Raw genomic sequence first — 21,181 nt, 5'->3', positions numbered from 1 at the left:
TCCCAGCACCACATAAGCAAAAAGAAAAAAGCCAGAAGTGGCGCTGTGGCTCAAGTGGTAGAGCGCTAGCCTTGAGCTGAAGAGCTGAGGGACAGCACCTAGGCCCAGAGTTCAAGCCCCACAACAGGAACCAAAAAAACAAAAAAGAGTCTCATGGACTTTCCTGCCCGGGCTGGCTTTGAACCTCGATCCTCAGATCTCAATTAGGATTACAGGCGTGAGCCACTGGTGCCTGGCCCATGCAAACATTTCTTCTTAAACCTCTGCTGAATTTAGCGTCGTATCTGATGGTGGTTGTGGTGGTGGTGTGTGTATATGTGTGTGTTGCAGTTATTGTGGTGGTCTAATGGTGAGTGTTCCTGTTAATAAGTGTAGAAGGAATAAGCAAGAGTTGTCATGCTCATTTACTTGTCACTTTTATTAACTTACTTGGTCACTTAATTATACTTTGGGTTATGATCTAATGCTATCATTCATTTTTGTTATTGTTTTTCATCTTTAGTCACTGAGAGCTATCCTAGGTTATGGAAACTTAGGCGTACATGTTATTTCTCTTAACATTTCCCTTGTTGTTTATCTTAGTTATCTTTATACTTTACTTTCATTCTAGGTTCATCTGATATTTTCCTTACTTTTGTCCTGGAATCAACCACCTTCCCAATGAGCCCTGAGGGATTTTTTAGAGTAGGGCATTTTAAATATATGGCATATTAATGAGTGTTTTAACTTGATGATGGCATAATAAATGATCAGACATCTGTACTAAAGTACAGGTCTCTCACCTTGTAATATTCAGATGAATAAGTGATGATGTTATCCTGAAATTGAGATTCTATGATGCTGGGCCTGTACATCCTTCTTAACGAGTTGGTTGGGTATGGAGAATAGAAGGGATGGCATTTGAGAATTAATAGTGGATCATCAGCATTAGAAGATGATGAGACTGGCCCAGGGGCCTCACATAGTCCAGGAGCTGTGTTGATGACATCATGGATGTCATCATGTAGATGTAGATGTAGAACCTGGACGTAGGCACAGAGGTGGGGTGTGCATTGTGATGGTGAAATCCAGAATAAGCATGTCTCATCCAGGTGATGGGCAGACTCCACTTGAAAAGGACTAACTGTGTGCTCTAGTCAGGAGCCCTGTGGACAGCAGCATCAGCCCTGGCTCATCTTTGTGTAGCCAGAGGCTCCTTTTAAAAAAAATTGTTATTATAAAAGTGATATACAGAAAGGTTACAGTTACCTGTCAGGTAATGAGTACATTTCTTTTTGGATAATGTCACCCCTTCCCTACCTCTCTCCCAGTTTTTCCTTCCCATTCCCACCCACACGTTGTACAGTTCATTTTTAACATAGTGTCTAGTGAGTATCACTGCTGCATTTGTTCACCCTTTGTCCCTCCATTTCTGTGCTTCCCTTACCCTTCCAAAGATAGATAAATGAACAACCAAGATGAAAGGAAAAGAAAACAAAAATAGCAGCAAAGAAGAAAACCTCTGGTTTTCATTACCTGCAGTTCATTTCGATAAGTATTGTTTTCTACGATCAGATGCACATAGGCATTGTGCAGAGGCTTTCTCCCTTTCTCCGCAGCAGTGTCTGCAAAACACCCATCTCCATGCTCCCAGGTATTTCTGGTCGGTTCTCTGGGAACAGCTACTCCCTAGTCTTTCCTGGCTGCCTAACACTGTGGCTCTACTGCTGTCTCTGTATTCTGCATCTCCCCAGTTACCCTGGCCACGGGCCTTTGTGTAGGTTTCTCCAAAAGCAAATGCTAAGAACTTGGTAGAGGAATGTTTATGGAAGGCAATCTTAGGAGGCACAGACAAACTAGCTAAGAGTAGGCCTTAAAATCACCCTTCTCAGGATAGAAAACAAGAATATTTATTCTGGGGTTGAGTGTTACCTGTATAGGAAGTACAAACCTCCAGGTTGTAATCCTGTGATGGCAAAGGAGAGCAGCTGAGAGCCTGGGGCTGGAGGTGGGACTGTCAGTGAGCCAGGAGCTATCTGCAGGTGAACACAAGGGTGTAGGGGGCAATGGGAAGGGCACCAGCATCATCCAGAAGAACAGAGGGACAGTAGCCTCTGCTGTAGGGGCTGCTCCTCCTAACATGGGCCACCTCCTTGAGCTGCTCATCTTGTCATGGGCATCCGATAATGGCCCCCTGGCTTGTGTCTTTGTGATGTCCACCCCAGCCTCTCACAGAATGAGCTTCAGCCCTTTCTGTGCCTCAGAGCAAGAGCTGCTCAACCCCAGAACAAGGAGAAAGTGCCTCTTCACTCCATGCCTGGAGTTTTCTTTCCCTAGGATTACCTGCTTCTGAGGTGGTTGATAATGGCCAGGCCCTCAGTTTCCTCAGTAGCCACAGACTTGTCCAATTCTGGGACACATTCCCCCACCCCTCAGTTATGCAGCCAAATCCATGGCACCTTGTTACATTTGTATCACTAACACCTAGGCAATAGACAGAATGAGGGAGACAGGAGATAAGTGATTCCAGGAAAATGTCCACACAGCGGGATTAATCAGTTACTTGAACATGAGCCAGGGCCTGTTCTTTATGGAGGATTCCTCACTGGCAATGGCTATGTGCATCTTTCATCTGACTGATCTTTATCTTTGGCTGTATGCATGCTCTGGGAACAGAGAGCGCCTGTTTTGAGAGATAAGAGCTCTAAGGTTACAGAGTTCTTCCTGTGACTGAAACAGACATTTTTAGACAAGCAACAAGAAGGGCCTATAAGGCATAAACTTTCTATAGCAGATGCTTTTTTGTTTATGCCAACACTGGCCCTTGAACTCAGGGCCTGGATGCTGGCACTCTACCGCTGAACCAGAGCTCTACTTCTGGCCTTTCAGTGGTTAACTGCTAATGAGAATCTTATGGTCTTTCTTACCCAGGCTGGCTTTGAACCATGATCCTTGCATCTGAACTTCCTGAGTAGCTAGAATTATAGCATACTGTGTGTATATGTGTATTCATGTGTGCATGCATTTGGTTTTCTGTCCCATGACATACCTTAGTGAATAACTGATTTTATGCTGATATTTCCATAGTCAAATAATACTTCACACAAAAACTATGCTAACTGCTGAGTTTAGGGATGCAGAAGTATAAATATAGCATTAATACTGTCATCCTAGCTCACACCTGGTAATACAGAGGGCTGTGATATATAACAAATGGGAGTTTGGAAAAGGCTTTCTGAAAGGAAAGCACTTTGATCGGAGCCTGCGGAAGGAGCAAAATGCCAACGAGATGAGGAAGGAGAAAAGCAGCATAGCTAGCACAAGAGAGTTGCTGACAATTATTGCTAAGTGTGATGGAGGAGGAATGTGGTAGAGACAGGGAGCAAATGAATGGGTGCCCATAGGGATTGGTTGAGTGGGATATGTGGATGACAGAGAAAACAGCACATAGGTCCTGGTTTCTAACACTGTCCTCCAATAGCAGGAACCACAGCTGTTCCAAAAATGGCCAAATTCAGCTTTGTTATACAGTATAGTTCAATGGTAGAGTGCTTGCCTAGCATGTCCAAGGCCCTGGTTTAATCTTCAGCACCACCAAGGTGCAAAGAGGGAAAAAAAATCATTATAGGACTAGAGCAGGATATATAGATAAGAAGATAAATACCTATATATGGGGACTACATGTTGAAATTGTTCAAGACCGACCTGAAACAGCTCTCAATGTGTAGAGCTGAAGTTAGTGAGGGGAAAAGGATAAGGAAGGAAGATAATGAATAACAATATTGGGTTATATAGTAATAATAGATTATAACTCAAAGTCTAAAATGAATCAATATACTTAAGCCTAAATTTGTATAAACCAACAGCTAAAATTAATGAAAGCATTACAAAAGCATTCTAAATTATGTAAACAGGACCCTCTTGATGAATTGAATTTAGTGACCAGCTTTCACTGATTGGGGTAGGGAAGGGTGTGAGGGAAGGGCACTTCTGTGGCGTAACTCTCCTCACCTATAACCCTAGTCTACTCCTGAGGAAAACACGGGTATAACTCAGTGATCCTTAAAACTGTCATAAGCAACAAGGAAAGTCTGAAAACTATCACAGAACAAAGAATCCTAAGGAGTTATGAGGAATAGATGTGGCATCCTGGACAGTTTCCAAGAACCCAAAAGGGACATTGGGGGAAAACTAGTAAAAATCAAATGGATCATGGGGTTAACACTTGGGTGACAAGTGTGTTGTTGGAAGGGGAAGACTGAGTTCAGGGTAACATAACTTTTGTGCTGTCTTTGTAACTATTCTATATGTCTAAAAACCATTTAAAATGAAAATGTTTGTTGAAAATGAAGAAGATGCAGCGACCTTAATTAAAAACAAAGACAGAGTCTTAGGCTGTGCTAGTTGGTCAGTGAACCTCTGATGGCTTCTGAGCAAAGTGTCATGGTCAGAAGTGGTACTGTGGGACAGGATCCTAGGAGCACAGGAGGGCTGCCTAGAGGCAAGGAAGGAAACTCTCCCTGTGAGGTGAGAATGGTGTTGAATGTGAGGATAGGATTGAAAGGGAGAAAAGCTTTAAGAGGTCCTAGTGAGGTAGCCAGAGTCCACATGGGGGATGTTGAGTGGGGTGTCTCCATGTTCCCCAGAAAGGGCAGCATTCTGAAGAGCTTGGTCACATAGGCTTTGAAGGATTTCTTCCCATGCCCAAAAGCACTTAGGCTGCCATAGCTGCTGTGCTATAATTGAGAGAGGAATGAAGAGAAATACAGGAGATCCAAATTCCAGTTCTAGCACCACTGCTAGCATGCAGCTCTGAACATTCTATAAAATCAGAAAGATAATCTATAAAACCTCTATGGCGGAGCTGCCCAACGTAAGAACTATCAGCCACGTGCAGATACGAAAAAGAATTAAAATGAAATCTCCATTTCCTCCATCTCACTGGCCACAGTTCAAGTTCTCAATAGCCAGATGTAGCTAGCAGCTACCATACTGGATGGTGAATCCATGACAGTGCTGCTCTTAGTCTTCCTGCTATTAGCGACTGATTCTGGTCATGGCAGAAGATGACACATACTTCTGATTTTCAACCAGAAGAAGCATTATCTCTATTCTGAAAAACCCAAAAGTAAGATGAAAGCTTCTTATTCCTCATTTTGTTAGTAAATAGTCTGGGTGCCAGTGACTTATGTCTGTAATCCTAGCTACGTAGGAGGCTGAGAAAGGGAGGGTTGTGACTCAGGACAGCTGGAGCACAAGTTTGCCAGATACCTCAGCGTATGCTGAGCACAGTGATGTGCACCTGCTGTCCTCAGTGGGAGGCTGAGATTAGGAGAATTGCTGTGCTAGGCCAGCCACAGCAGAACAGTTCATAAGACTCCACCTCCATAGAATGAGTCTGAATAAGATTGCATGCACCTGTCATCCCATCCAGGACAGGAAGCCTTAAAATAGGAGGATCATGATCCAAGTGCACACATGGGCAGGAAGCAATACCCTATCTCAAGAAAATAATAATAGCACAAACATAAAGGCCTGGCTCAGCCATAGAGCACTTGGCTGGCAAACATGAGGCTCTGAATTCAAACCACAGTATTGCCATAGATGATTGATAGGTTTTAACATGTCCCACTAAATTAAAAGGCATGGTACAGAACCATGCATATGGTGTGACACTGTGTATTCAGAGACACTTCTGATGCTTGTGTGGGAATGTACAGAACATCTGTAGTAATGAACTGCTCCTGTGGAAGAGGTCTAAGGAACTTAGGGCTGCAATGGAGGGGAATGAACTTAATGTATAAGCATGGAGGAACTTCAAGCTGTGAAAATTATCAATCATAAAAAGTGTTTGAGTACATGAAGGAAAAACCTGAATAGATAGAATACTTAATACATTCAATAACCATCCCAATTAAAACAGGAGGAAAAGGAAACTGCTAAATACAATAAAGACAGTTAAAACCTAACTGTGAAGATATCAAAAATTGTGGAATATCAAAGACAAATTAGGAAAAAGTCATAAACAAGTTATCACTATGAGTGCTTTAAAGTTTCTAGTTATAAAAATAGATTTATGTTTCCAGCATTATGGGTGACTAGTCTTCATGGTACAGCACACTTACAAAACTTCAAAAAAAAACAAAACTATGTTTGAATTCAAGGCCTTCCTCTCTAGCTCAGATTTTCCTCTCACGGCTGACACTCTATCACTTAACCCTTGCCTCTGGTTCCATGCTTACAAAATCTGGATAAGCCTTTAAAAATATAGTTGGTGGTGGTTTGGGGGGTTGTTTTTTGTTTGTTTGTTTTGGTATAGCTACCCAAGTATGAAAGGGAAGGAAAAGTCTTCTGATCCAAAAATAACAAGGAAATGTAAATCCAGTTGGATACGTGCTCATTCCTAATGGCTTATGACCTCAGGTTTCAGGGATTACTCATTCAGGGTCAGGAAACAAGTCTAAGTAGAATCTGGGTGGGAAAAAAGAGACTGAATCAGAGACCAGTCCTTGAAGGACAATACTTGTAGCAGTAAACTAGGAAACCTTTTCCCACACAGAAACAATAAGGGTGGATGTCTCTCTCCACCTTAAATATACATAAGGGGAAAAAAATAAAGTTCATCTCTGGTAATTCCTTATTTAAGTCTGTATTCAAAGGCAAAAATTTAGTTAAAAGTTGTCCCTGGTTACTATTAATCTGAGATAAAAGGAAACATACTTCCTTCTTTAAAGAAAAATGAATTCGGGGAGGGGGGCCCGGGGAGGATGGTGGAGGTGGGAGAGGATGGGAAGGGGAAACAAATGAGGAGGCTACAATGCTTCATAAGAAATGTACTCATTACTGTACAGAGGGGTTACAATTACCTGGGCAAGATATTTTCACAGTTAAAAAAATAAAGACAAATGAATTCTAAACCTAAGCAACAAATAACTTCCACAGATAAAATTCTGAGAAAAATGAACTTAAATTGAGAAATACCAAAAACATGAGCACTTGCAACCATGAAGATTGTCAACAGAACCAATAAATTATAGATATGCTGGGCGCCAGTGGCTCACGCCTATAATCCTAGCTACTCAGGAGGCTGAGATCTGAGGATCGAGGTTCAAAGCCAGTCCGGGCAGGAAAGTCCATGAGACTTTTACCCCCAATAAACCACCAGAAAACTGGAAGTGGCCCTGTGGCTCAAGTGATAGAGCGCTTGCCTTGAGCTGAAGAGCTAAGGGACAGCGCCCAGGCCCAGAATTCAAGCCCCACGACCAAAAAAATAAATAAATAAAAATAAACTATAGATACAGACTACAGGTGCTATAAGTATTAGGGAAAAAATATTTTTTTTTTGTTCAAGTCCTGGGGTTTGAACTCAGGGCCTGCCTACTACCCCTGAGCTTTTCTTGCTCAAGGCTAGCACTCATCATTTGAGCCACAGTTCCGCTTCTGGCTTTTTAGTGGGTTAATTGGAGAAAAGAGTCTCATGGACTTTTCTGCCCAGACTGGCTTCAAACCACCATCCTCAGATCACAGCCTCTGGAATAGCTAGGATTACAGGTGTGAGCCACTGGCACCTACCTAAAATTTCATTGCCTTAAAAAGAAAGACCTCCTTCTGTGTGCACTTGTGTGTGTTAATAAAGATTACTTTGAGATATATTTTCTCCACCAATTCATTCAATACCAGTGTCTAACATAAAATATCTAGCAACAAAAATTGAAACAAAATGACAAAAATGGAAAAAATTCAAAATTACATTCTCAGAAATCATTGTATTGCAGAAGAAATAGAGCAAAGCCATAGAAGTGGGGTTTTTTTCCCCTAAATAAGCAATGCCAGATGCTAAAAACCAAAGGGAAAATAGTTTTAGAAAGAATGCATTACAATTTTAATTTCATCAACTTGTTAAAAATACTGGTAGAATAGAAAAACAATTAGTGCTGTTTTTAAGGAAAAAAAGGTGAAAATCTAAGCAAGGAAACCGAATTTCTCTATGCTTATCACACTTCTGACACCAAATATACAGAGGGTTTTTTGTTTTTTTTTTTCCTACACCGAATAATTTTCTACTTTTGTACAGACATTTGAGTATCCTACACTTCAATTCTAATACTACCTTCTGTGGTAGTGCAGGCCTCTCCCCGTCAGGTTAAGGGCTCATTCCCTCAAGACCGAATCCCCTTGGTATGGCAGGCAGAAGTCTGGGCTTCCTACACCTCTGACCCATTTCTTTCTTTGATTTAATAATTTTCTAGAATGGCCCATAAAACTGAGGAAGGCACTTGAGTTTATCAGTTTATTATCAAGGATACAACTTGGGAATGGCAGATGCAGAGGGCAAGGTCTGGAAGAGTGGCCCAGAGCCACCAGACCCTTTCTGGGTGAATCACCCTCCAGCATCTGCATGTGTTCACCAACACAGAAGTTCTCTGAAACTCTTTGGTTAGAGTTTTTGTGTTTTGTTTTTTTAGACTAGAATTATGCCTTTATTCAACAAAAATGAGTCATTAAGATTAAACGCAACTTGTCTATATGCAGAAACATTATTTTATATTCAACTCTGAAGAAATTGCTATACTACCAATCAAAAGAACAATGAAAAGTGAGAGGAATAAAGATGGCAGCGGAGAGATGAAAGCTAGACTTTCAACAAAGATTTCAAAGTGAACAAGATTGACATAAGGACATTTCTTCCATTCTGATTCCTCTTGGTGCTGGTGAAAGGTGACTCACAGAATTCTTACGAAGAGTTCTGCAAAAATAGGCCAAAGCACAAAAAGCTGAAAGAAATGATTTTTATTTTCATTTTAATGAAGTCTTGGTTACCTAGGTGCCATTGGTGATTAACTCAACCTCTAGCTCCTCTTCCTGTCCATGAGTTAGAGTTTCAGGATGAGAGAGGGCCCGTGTTCTGGTCACATGTTCATTGCCTTGGCAGCTTTCATCACTTCAGAACCCTTTCAGGAATTGGACACAAAAAGCTCAAAAAGATGTTCTTATCACCCTATCATTAAGGAAGTTATCACTCTGTCATTAAGGAAGTTATAAGAATTTCAGAAGCCTTGTGCCAGGAAGGGGGTTAAAGAGGCCAAATTATATTTATCTCCCACCATTTTTTCAAAAAGAATAAAATGGACAACAGTACAAGAAAACGTTGTTGACCTAGATAACAGACTCAGAAAGCTAAGCCAATGCCAGCAGATTATAAATATAAAAATTCATAGACAATGATGTAATCCAGCAGGGCCAGCCAATAAGTGGCTCTCCTGCCACTCCTCTCTCCCGGCCCACCCCGCCCACTCCCAAGTCAGTCATCAATATCCTAGTGGTCTATCCTAGCAGGCTTTTTCCTCCAGGCCAAAATAAGGCTTCAGAAGTCTCTCAGCCTAGCATTGTGGGCAGCTCTTCCCAATGTTGATAATTGTAATATGCGCTGAAAAGAACACGCTTCTATATAGAAAACTGCATCTCCAAAAATAATTGGAGGGAGAAAAGGAAAAAAAGCAACTTGGCTTTTGTTCTGGAGAAGAGGATCCAAAATAAGAATTCAGCCTGACAATGGAAATAAGCACACAAATTCCCTTCAGTGTTTACCATTCAAAGGAAGACCTTTAGATCTATCACTGTTAAATAAGTCTCATTTCTTCTGAACTTCAGACTTGAAGGATAGCTTGATGCACTGAAGAAAGAGATATATTTCAAGTCATCATAGCTGAGAATCACCTGAGCTAACCCTACCAAGGTGCTGAAAAGGACTCAAATCCCCAGACCCTTGAGAAATTCTCCAACAACCTCAGCCTCATCTTTAAAGAATTACTCATAGAGCATTTGACTTCTGTGAGCTACAGTCTCCTAAAATAAATAAGCACTGTAGGGAGGCACTGATGTAAAAGGTTAATCCATTGGTACAGTAGCCCTTCAAAGTATGAAGAAGAAAGTTTAAACACATTTCAGTGTACCAGTTCTCTCAATCCTGAGTGAGTGGTACTGAATGGCTTAGGTAAATCCAGAAATAGGCAACATATTTTCTACCAACAAGTCCACTGAGATAAGTAAAATGATTAGACAATGTTTTGTAGCATACCACTGACTTTTATAGCGTACATCCCTGATTTTTGTAGCACACCCTTAGAAAGAAAGAAAAAATCACTTTCCATTGAACTATTACCCAATGCTTTCTTGCTTAGAATTTTTCTATTTTTTGAGGATGCTATTATAGGCTTGAGAACAGAAAGGAAGAACTCTGGTCAAGTTTACCCAGTGGAGGCAGATATAACCTATCTTCTACTTCCAGCTGACACATTAGCATGCAATCAGATTTAAGACAGCTGATTTTAGGAATATTAAAATGTGAAAAGTTCGAATTGATGTAAGATGATGCATCAAATAAGTTAGCATCCAGATGAGTTTAAAAGGAAAAAAAAGATGCTTAAATCAGGTAAACATGATTGGGTGTGGCACATTAAAGAGGAATGAACACAATTTCTTGAACAGTGTCTGGCTAGTTGACTCTGCCAGAGAAACACTGGGAAGGCTGCCCAGCTGAGGCACAAAGATGTCTTTGGAAAAGGCAGATTGAAGAAAGAGGAAAAGCCCAGAATAAAAGAATTCAAGTATGACAAGTTAAATGCCCTGTGGTCCTGGGGATCATGCCTAGAATCCTGGCTACTCAGAAGACTGAGGTCTGAGAACTGCAATATGAATCCAGCCTTGGCAGGAAAGTCTGTGAGACTCTTATCTCCACTAAACTACCAAAAAAGCCAAAAGTAGAGCAGTGGTTCAAGGACAATAGTGCTAGCCTGAGTCAAAGAAGCTCAGGGACAGCAGTGCCCAACCCCTGAGTTCAAGCACCAGGACTGGCACACACGCATGAAGTTTTCACAGTCACTTACCAGGGGCTCATGCCTATAATCCTAACTACTCAGAGAGCTGAGATTTGAGGATCACAGTTTGAAGCCAACCAGGGCAAAACAGTCCTTGAGACTCTTATCTCTAATTAGCAAAAGGGTTGAAGTAGAGGTGTGGCTCAAGTAGTAGAGTGCCAGTCTTAAGCAAAAAAAAAAAAAGCAAGGGAAGGGATGGGAAGGGTAAACAAAGGAGGAGGCTGCAATGCTTGGTAAGAAATGTACGCATTATCCTGCCCATGCAATTGTAACCCCTCTGTACAGTATGTTCACAAATAAAATAAAATTAAATTAAAAAAAAAGAAGGAAAAAAAAAAGAAGGAGAATTCAAACCCCAGTACCAACATACACACATACACACACACACACACGCACACACACGCACGCACGCACGCACACTTTCCCAATACTGAAGCTACTAGTGCCACCAGTAGACAAGTAGTTACTGACCCATACTGGTTGTCCAACAGTCAGCCCTCAGTATCCATGGGTTCTACATCTGCAGATTCAACCAATTGCAAATTGAAAGATTCAGGGAGAAAAATGCATTGTTCTGAACATATATAGACTTCTTTCCTATTATTCCCTAAATATTACAACATAAAACATGGAACACAGCATATTACATTCTGTTAGGCATTATAAGCAATTTAGAAGTGATTATCATTATTAGGAAGATGTGTGTAGGTTTTCTATAGGATTTTTGGTATCTGTAGGGAGATCGTGAGGGACAGATGTTCATTTGGTGACTGACGGTATGAATGTACAGGAATGAATGAGTGAAGTACATGAATTAGAATTGTCTTTGACCCAAGGTAACAGCTATTCTTTCTTCTTGATACCCCAGAGAAACTTGAGAGTGAGAAGCTAAATGTTGCTGAGGTCACACAGTCGGAGATTGCTCAGAAGCAAAAACTGCAGACTGTCCTGGAGAAAATCAATGAAACCCTGAAGCTTCCTCCCCGGAGCATCAAGTGGAACGTGGACTGTGAGTTGTACAAAGGACCCAGGCCCTGTTAAATGACCCTAGGGTTGCTACTGTGTGTCTTCCCCAAGTAACCAGAGCTGACAGGCCAAATATACAAACCTATCTCTTTTTGAGTTAAATATGCCCTTCCTTAGAAAGAGAACTTGCCATATCTTATTTTGCCAAAAATCTAAGTGTCAAAACCCCATGTCCCTCTCTGTAGAAACAGCTTTGTGTGAGATCTCTCACTCCCATGGAGCCACTCCTGAGACCCCCAGCAAAGCCTTTTAGAAGGCTGCTGTGTCCACCATGAAGAGGCTTTAGGAAGCCAGGGTCCACATGGCCATGCAGCTGGAAAGCTGGAAGTGATGTCTCAGCTCTGTCTCCAGAGCCCACATGCTCCTTGCTCCTTCCCTTTGCCAGAAGGAGCAAAGATACAGCATTGAAATAAGGTTGGTTTTTTTTTTTTTTTTTTGGTCAGTCATGGGGCCCGAACTCTGGGCCTGGGTGCTGTCCCTCAGCTCTTCAGCTCAAGGCTAGCGCTCTACCGCTTGAGCTATAGTGCCACTTCTGGCTTTTTCTGCTTAGGCGGTGCTGAGGAATCGAACCCAGGGCCTCATGCATGCAAAGCAAGCACTCTTCCACTGAGCCACCTTCCCAGCCTCTGAAACAGGATTTTTAAATGTGCTGGGACTAGAACTTGAACTCAGTGCTTAGTGCTCTCACTTAGCTTTTTTTGCTCAAGGCTGGCACTCTACCACTTGAGCTACATCTGTACTTCCAGGTTTTGCTGGCTAATTGGAGATAAAAGTTTTCATAGATTTGTCTGCCTTGGCTGGCTTTGACTTGTGATGTTCAGATATTAGCCTCTTGAGTAGATAGGATTATAGACATGAGCTACTGAATCTGGCTTAAATTTGGCTTTTCACAGCTAATGTAGCTCTAAGATCTTAGAAAGTATAAACCTTCATTCATCTGCTGTCTCAAGAGTCAGTCTGGGTCCTAGCACAGACTTAATGAGTCCATATGACAATCCACATTAACTTCACAGACCAGATAAATCTAGTAATGACAATGTATGTCCTGTTAGGGAGTCCAAAGGTAGTTTTATCTTTGTAGTAGATAAAAATGCCAAAAAAAATGACAGTACAAATGATTAGACTGTTTTAAGTATTAGAGGCTAGGTAATATACTAAATTTAAGCTAAAATGCATACATTCTGACTCTCCCCACTCCACCCACAAAATAAAATTTTAAAAAAACTTTTAAATTTGGAAAAAGAAAGGAAACTATGCCTTTCAATATAGTGACCTGATAGCACTGCCAGCAGTAATCTCTTCTTCAGGTTTCTAATGTCTAACACCCAGGCACAGACACCAGGTACCTCCTTCAGCATAATTACACCTTTGCTGACACAGCTACATAGCATGATGAGCTGCCGTGAGTAGCACACAACTAGGAACAGGGCATTCTCTGCCAAGCACAGGGAGACAATGACTACGCCTGAAGCCAGAGAAGGGGGACTCTGGGTCTGATTGCTGGCTCCATTCTTTATCACCTGTGTGACCCTGGACCAGTGATGCCTCTATAGCAAATATGCTCAATATGTGCCCATCACTTCTGGGTTCAGGGATCCAGCAGTGAATAAGCACAATCCTTGCCTTCAGGATGCTTCCATTCATAGTCCTGACCTCTCTATGCCTTGACTTTCTCATCTGAAAATGGGGATAAAAAAAGATTCTTACTCAGATGGTTAAGTAAATATTGCAAGGATTAAAACATATTAGGCTGGGCTTGTGGCTCAGTGGTAGAGTGCTTCCCTAGCATGCACGAAGCCCTGGGTTCAATTCCTTAGTACACATAAATAGAAAAGGCCAGAAGTGGTGCTGTGGCTCAAGTGGAAGAGTGCCAGCCTTGACCAAAAGAAGCTCAGAAACAGTACCCAGGCCCTGAGTTCAAGCTCCAGGACTGGCAAAAAAAGTGTGTGTGTGTGTGTGTGTGTGTGTGTTTAGAGGAGTACAAATGAGACACTAAATACCATAATATAGACTAATATTTAAATGTCTTATATCTGCATTTGGAAAGTTTCAGTAATAAAAAATTGCCGCTATGGCCAGGCGCCGGTGGTTCTAATCCTAGCTATTCAGGAGGCTGAGATCTGAGGATCGCGGTTCAAAGCCAGCCCGGGCAGGAATGTCCGTGAGACTCTTATCTCCAATAAACCAGTAGAAAAACCAGAAGTGGCACTGTGGCTCAAGCAGTAGAGCACTCGCCTTGAGCTGAAGAGCCGAGGGACAGTGCCCAAGCCCAGAGTTCAAGCCCCATGACCGACCAAAAAAAAAAAAAATTGTCGTTATGAATAGGAAAAAAGAGCAGCACTAAGGCCCTAGATCAGGGACATTGGTAATTCAGCAGCTTGTTCTGCCATCCTTTCCTGAGCAGAAAGACAACACAATGTCCCCAGATAGACAGCCAGAGCTGCTAAATAGAGACAGGAGGGAGAGAACTTTCCCTCAGAGCTCAGCCTGCCACATTCCTTATGGAACCAGCCACTACCTCTTGTAAATAAGCCCAGCTCTTCTTGTCTTGAGGCGTTGCAGGGAGCATCCACAGAGGTAATTAACCCTCCAACCCAGTAATTCAGTTCTGGAGCTCTATGAAAGGGAAATAATTCATGGGATGTAAACAGAGACACAGCTAAGACATTTAACTTTGTGTTCTCTCGGTATAGCAACAGGTTCAAAAACTGTAAAGGATCATAATCAACCTAGGACTTAAATTTACTACAGAATAGTTAGAAATAGAAGCAGATATCCCAAATTGTTAACTATGAAGGCCACAGGACAGACAGAAATCACGCATGATAGAATACTAACAGAAAATAAGGAAGCACAAACATAGACTAAAACATGTAAATGCATGCATATTTTGTGCATATTTTAATGGTCACGTGAACATATGAATAATCATGATTCTTATACACATTTTCTCAAACAAAGTTAAAGTGAGCATGAACTGAACAAATCATCTAGAGCCACTGAAGACCATGTTCTTTTTTTTTTTTTTTTTTAACCAGTCCTGGGGCTTGAACTCAGGGCCAGGGCACTGTCCCTGAGCTTCTTTTGCTCAAGGCTAGTGGCTCTACCACTTGAGCCACAGCGCCACTTCTGGCTTCTTCTATTTATGTGGTCCTGAGGAACTGAAACCAGGGCTTCATGCACACTAGACAAGTACTTTACCACTAAGCCATGTTCCCAACCCTAAGACCATATTCTTGATGTACACTTATCTCGGCCTTTTGAATGGAAGCCAGGATAAGGGCTTTTCTGTGTTTTTCGGTGTTGTTGTTGTCATTCTTCTGTATTCTAGGAAGTGGGACACAGGGTAAATCAGAACTAGCAGGGGTCTTCCTTCCAGGGGTTCTCCAGTACTCATCAATGACTGAGCACTTCTTCCCTTTTTGTTCTCCCTCACAAGAACACTATTAGCATTTCGAGGGACAGGGGGAAATATAGCTCCTCTCCAGAATAGCTTGTGGCACCCAGCTCTGAGGAAGAGTTCCCTCCCTCCTGTCTCCATTTGCAGCTTTAGCTGTCTATCTGGGGACACTGTGTTGTCTTTCTGCTCAGAAAAGGATGGCAAGAACAGACTGTTGAATTACCAAGGTGCCTGATCTAGGGCTTTGGAGCTGCTCTTTTATCCTATTCATAACATCAAAATTTCCAAATGTAAATAAAAGAAATTTAGTATTAACTAGTGTAGGTTATCTTGTGTGTGTGTCTGATAAATGGTGTCCAATATACATGTATGTACATATGCACAGGAGTCCTCCCTTATTCAAAGGTGGTAATGTGTTATAAGACCCCCAACTGCCTGAAACCATATGTGGTCCCTAAATGTATATATTGTCTTTTCCTATACATGCACAAATTTAATGTCTTTTCCATCTTAACTAAGCAAGTATACACTATAACTGTACTTTTTTGCACTTGAAAGTAAAACAGCAAAACTAGCACCAATTTCTTTTTCCTTTTTCACAATTCCCTAAGTAGAACACTCATTCTTACCATAGATCTTAGCAATCTCAGTGTACAATTACCTTCTCACTTTTAAAGAAGCACTTTACACCTTCTCTTCAGCATATCTGAATTGCCAGCATCATTATTCTGTACTTTGGGCTGTATTAAGTAAAACAACACAAGCACTGATCCTGAGACACTTGGGGAATACTGTGTATGCCTGTGTGGGTCTATGTGTTTTATAAAAGTGAGGTCAACCTGTACATGTAGGAAGAAATGTCTTTTTAGTTGTTAACTATTTGATATGCTACTGTTATATAAATGACATTGTATATAACTAATGGTAAGTGTTTTTAGATGTGAATTTTCACATTAATAACAATATGGTTTGATGAATTCTCTGCCGTAAGACCCATAATTGTTCTTTTAGGATGAATACTTAGGAGTGGTGTCTTAGGACTAAGGAGGATGTACATTTTCAAGGTCATAATATATATTATCAAACTACCTCCAGTTTCTGTTTCTACCACAGAATATATTTAGAGGACTATTTCTAATTCCATAGCTGTTTTTAAAGCTGTCTTCCAGCCCAGGAGTGACTTGTGCACAGTACATACAGTGGAGCCATGGTCCTTGCTCTTACTCAGCCCGTTTTGATCCTTCCCCAAGCACAGGCTTAGGGCAGCCTTACAGTACTGAGTGGCGTGAGGAGAAAACACCCAGGGGAGGTGCCAGAACCAGCAACAATGAAGGGGCCCAAACATGCAGCAGTTGTTAGAATTATTTTAAGCTATCTTTCTACTTTAGCATGACTATATTCTAAGTGATGGCCACGTTATATTTGTGTGTGTTCATATATAGAGAAATAGATACATATGCATTTATAGATCTATATGTCCATAAATTTATATTTTTATCTCATTCCTACTAAATTGGCCTTTAACATTACATTATCTATATTTATACCTCCATTGTCTTAATGATTTTCAGTGCATGCAAAGTGTGTGTGTGAGTGTGTGTGTGTGTCTCTCCCCCCCCCCCCATCCGTGTCCTGGGGCTTGAAACTCAAGACCTGGGCATATATCTGAGCTTTTGTGTATCTGAGCTTTTGTGTATGTGTGCCAGTCCTGGGGCTTGAACTCAGGGCCAGGGTGTTTTTGCTTAAGGCTAGCATACTCTAGCGCTTAAGCCAAAGCTCCACTTCTGCCTTTTTTGGTGGTTACTTGGAGGTAGGAATCTGAGGGACTTTCTTGCCCAGGCTAGCTTTGAACTGTGATCCTCAGCTCTCATGCTACTGAGTAGCTAGGATTACAGGCATGAGTCCATCACTCTCAAAGCTTTTTGAATCAAGGCTAGCCCTCTACCAGTGGAGCCACAGCTTCACTTCGGTGGTTAATTAGAGATAAGACTCTCCCAGACATTCCTACCTGGGCTTGTTTGGAACCTCCATCCTCAGATCTCAGCCTCCTGAATGTAATGATGCCCCCAGGCCCAGGACAAGTTCTCTCATTTTGTGACTCTACTATAACTCTGGAACATAGTGATTGTGAAAATATGCTTGGTCCAGCCTGGAGATTACAAGGAGGAACTCGGGTGTCACTGGGGAAATGACAGGCAGCCATCGGTGGGCTCATAATCATCGCTTTTTTTTTTTGAGTTTTTTTAAAGTCATTTCTTGCTTCTGGAGATTAGTGTATCCCAGGGTTGAATTTTGATGATAATATATCACATAGTAGTTAACATCTTTATCCTCATAGTGTGTAATTATTCCTTTTGAAAGGATCCCCAGGCAGACAGAGCATTGATCAAAAGTATTTGACAACTGTTTGATGCTTTTGATATTGTCACATATTGCTCACCAAGATAGTCTTGATGATGTATAGATGATGTACAGCTTATATGACCACAACATTTCCAGCATAATGTTTTGTCATTAAAGGAAGGGTGACAGCAAGTGTACTTCTAGCCCTCAGACTCAGACCAGGGGTGGCAAGACAGTTCTAACCAGAGGATCAGCCATCAGTGATTTTTTATCTCTGCCCCTTAGTGACGGTGCCACTTTTAGGAGAACACTCCCAGCCAGGAGCCTCTTTGGAGCTATACTAAGTATAGGTAAAACTCAGTTGACAATGCCAACATTGTCTTCTTTGGAAGGCTGGGCATTCGGAACCCATTGCCTGCTGCGTCGTGTGATATTGAGCTGCTGTTCTCAGTCTGTTGAAATAGTGAAGATAACAAGAAACTCTAATGAATTCCAAAGGAATGTCTGAATCATTTCCTTTTCTGGTGATTTCTCAAAGCTTCTGCTTCCACAGACTTGTCAATCCAGGGAAGACAGAATGACACACTCATAATGAGTCCAGTGCATACTCAGGGCACAAATAGCTTTCTGGGTTTTTTCTTTTTTTTTTTCACTTAAATGGCCCCTAAAGGGAAAAGCCATGTTGCTGATAGGGCTGTGGCACAGGTAAAGCCCCTCGCAAATCTTCCTTTTATGAGAAGGAAAAGGGAGAAATCTAGTGTGTTTTGATTGCCTAGGTGCCAGGTACTTTCATGTAAGTTATACTTTCTAAGTATCAGGCATTTCTGAGCACCTGATTTGTTCCAGGAGCCCTTCCTTCATTGTCTCTAGAAATCCTTACAACCTAAATCTTGTCATACCCATTTGTACAGTTGAACAGATTAAGGCTCAGAGGCTTCAAGTGGGCTGTCCTACCCAAGGTCAGAGCCCCAGTGAGTAAGTGGCAGAATTACACAGTCACAATTCAAGCTTCATTGTGCCTGACATTAGGTATCAGCCTTTTTCTCCTCATCTACTGAGAAAACCACAAGCCAAGATAGTCCAGCCTTCTCCAGTGTAAATGGCTTAACATTCAGCACATGGCTTTGCAGCGCTAGAAACCTTTGGGGTCATAAATACCAACTCTAAGCTGTTCCCTCGGGCATGACCTATGCTGACCACTCATTTTTCTTTCTCAGGAAAGCAACAAAGCACTTTAGGTGGCTCTTGTGCTTTCCTTCAGAGAGCTCAGCCCCAAACAGAGGCCTAGGGCCCCCAACTCAGTGCCCATTTGTCCAGTGTTGGTTAGAGGTAGTGTGAACAATCCAAAGAGATAAGCTCACAGTATCTGAAGGGCAGGAATAGGGACACAGGGCTGGGGAGCAAGTAGCTGAACTCACAATGCATTGGCATCCTGATGGGAGCCTGAGTTAGAATAGAAACCCAGGGCTGGGAGAGTGGCTCAGTGGTGGAGTGCATGCCTTACATGCATGAGGCCCTGGGTTCAATTCCTTAGCACCACATAAGCAGAAAAAGCAGGAAGTGGCACTGTGGCTCAAGTGGTAGGCTCAAGCGCTAGCTTTGAGCTGAGGGACAGCACCCAGGCCCAGAGTTCAGGCCCCTGGAAATGACCAAAAAAAAAAAAAAAGCAAACTAGCCAGGCGCCAGTGGCTAATGCCTGTAATCCTAGCTACTCAGGAGGCTGAGATCTGAGGATCACAGTTCAAAGCCAGCCCCGGGCAGGAAAGTCTGTGAGACTGTTATCTCTAATAAACTACTAGAAAACCAGAGGTGGTGCTGTGGCTCAAGCAGTTCAGCGCTCGCCTTGAGCTGAAGAGCACAGGGACAGCGCCCAAGCCCAGAGTTCAAGCCCCACGATCAACAAAGGAAAAAAAAAAATAGAAACCCTGCAGTAATAAGACCCAAAGAAGGGACTCCAAGGGACCTGGCTAGGAACTGAGAGGCCCATGGTGACTGAGGGACCTTCAGGGGGGACAAGGGGGCACCGAGTGGAGTACATTCTGACTATCTACTTACGTTGCCTAGGACCTAGAAGAAAATACTCTCATTTTTAAATCCTTCCATTTCAGCTGTTCACGCCAAGAGCCTGGTGGCCATCTTACACCTACTGGTTGCTCTGTCTCAGTATTTCCGGGCACCAATCCGACTTCCGGACCATGTTTCTATCCAGGTGGTTGTGGTCCAGGTAAGATGAACACCGCAACAACCATATGCCTTTAAAGAGCCGTGGAAGCAACATGGCTCATGCCTGTAATCCTAGCTACTCATGAGGCTGAGATTGAGAATCATGATTCCAAGACAGCCCAGGCAAGAAGGTCCTTGAGATTCTTACCTCCAATTAATCACCAGAAAGCTCAAAATGGAGCTGTGGTTCAAGTGGTAATGTACTAGCCTTGGATGGAAAAGGAGACAGTGCCCAGACCCTGAGTTCAAGCCCTAGGACCAACACAAAAAAAAAAAAAAAAGAAAGAAATCTGTGGAAGCAACATTCTTGTAAGAGTTAAAGCACATTGGGTATGTTGTTAGAAGAACTGACAGTACAGCTGGGTGGGTGCTGAGCCTGCTTGGCTGTGTGTTAGAAGTTACATGAGCAACATCAAATACACATGGGCTTTTGCCTGCTAGATGGATAAAGGAATGGCGCAAGGGGAGTATGTTAGTATATACAGTAGGGCTGTATGAGGTCTGTCCCTGGAGTTTACATGTTTTTGTTGGGAGAAGGTAGAACGTAGATTTGGGAGTATATGTTATGTTTCTGAGGCATGTGTGGTAGGGCAGAAGAAAAGGTGTGTGTTCATGTTCACACATGTGTACAGGGTGCCCAGAAAGCTATGGAGAAATGAGGTATTGGGGGAGGTAGCCGGGTGTGGGGGAAGGGGTGTATGCATGTGTGAGACCTCGCTGGCCATGCCTGGATTGGAGGCACTGCTGCTCCTCACTCACCAGCCAACAAAGCCGGGACCTCAAGTCATCTTTTCCAGATTGTTGGATGGAATTTCCATTCACATATGGCTGTGTCATTTCCACAGTGAGGGTGCGCTCTCTCCCCACGACTATCTCACTCCGTTCCTAACCCCATTAAATACTCAAATGCAATTTTGTTTTCCAACTTTATGCCCATTTAGCACAAGGTCACCGTTCTGTTTGTGTGCTTCTGTTCTTTTCCAAATAAACAGGCAGTGAAGGCAAACTCTCTGCACAAGCAGCTCCCTGGATACCTGAGGCTACCCAGGGTTCTGGAATAGACAACAAGAGGCAACTCTGCTATCCCTGAGTGAGGGAAAGGCTTGCAGGCTGGGAAACTTTGCCAGGTCAGGCCAGGCCAGTCTGCAGGATAAAAGAGCTTAGAAGCTGAGCTTTCAGGTATCAGAAGAAGATAAGCTAGGAATAATGACACCATAGCCCTACCTGCCAGGAAGCAAGACTACAACTAGGAAGCAGAAGGCTATCAGCTATCCGTGCTAAGCTGTGAGGCAGACTCTTAAAGTGCAGCTGACTGTCAGGTACTAATTATGCT

At 42.4% G+C, this 21,181-nt stretch overlaps 1 protein-coding gene across 1 annotated transcript in view; it reads left to right on the top strand.

Moving 5' to 3' along the window:
• Nucleotides 1–21,181, top strand: part of Parva (parvin, alpha) — a 49,051-nt gene that overhangs the window by 8,712 nt on the left and 19,158 nt on the right. Inside the window, exons 5-6 of the mRNA XM_013028671.1 lie at nucleotides 11,725–11,865; nucleotides 19,734–19,849. Of these exons, the coding sequence (XP_012884125.1) occupies nucleotides 11,725–11,865; nucleotides 19,734–19,849 (257 nt within the window). The remainder of the gene's footprint in view (nucleotides 1–11,724; nucleotides 11,866–19,733; nucleotides 19,850–21,181) is intronic.

This window comes from Dipodomys ordii, unplaced genomic scaffold, assembly GCF_000151885.1.
Source record: "Dipodomys ordii isolate 6190 unplaced genomic scaffold, Dord_2.0 Scaffold113, whole genome shotgun sequence".
NCBI lineage: Eukaryota > Metazoa > Chordata > Mammalia > Rodentia > Heteromyidae > Dipodomys > Dipodomys ordii.
The sequence above is the reverse complement of the archived record's forward strand: the minus strand, read 5'-3'. Positions and strand labels throughout refer to the sequence as shown.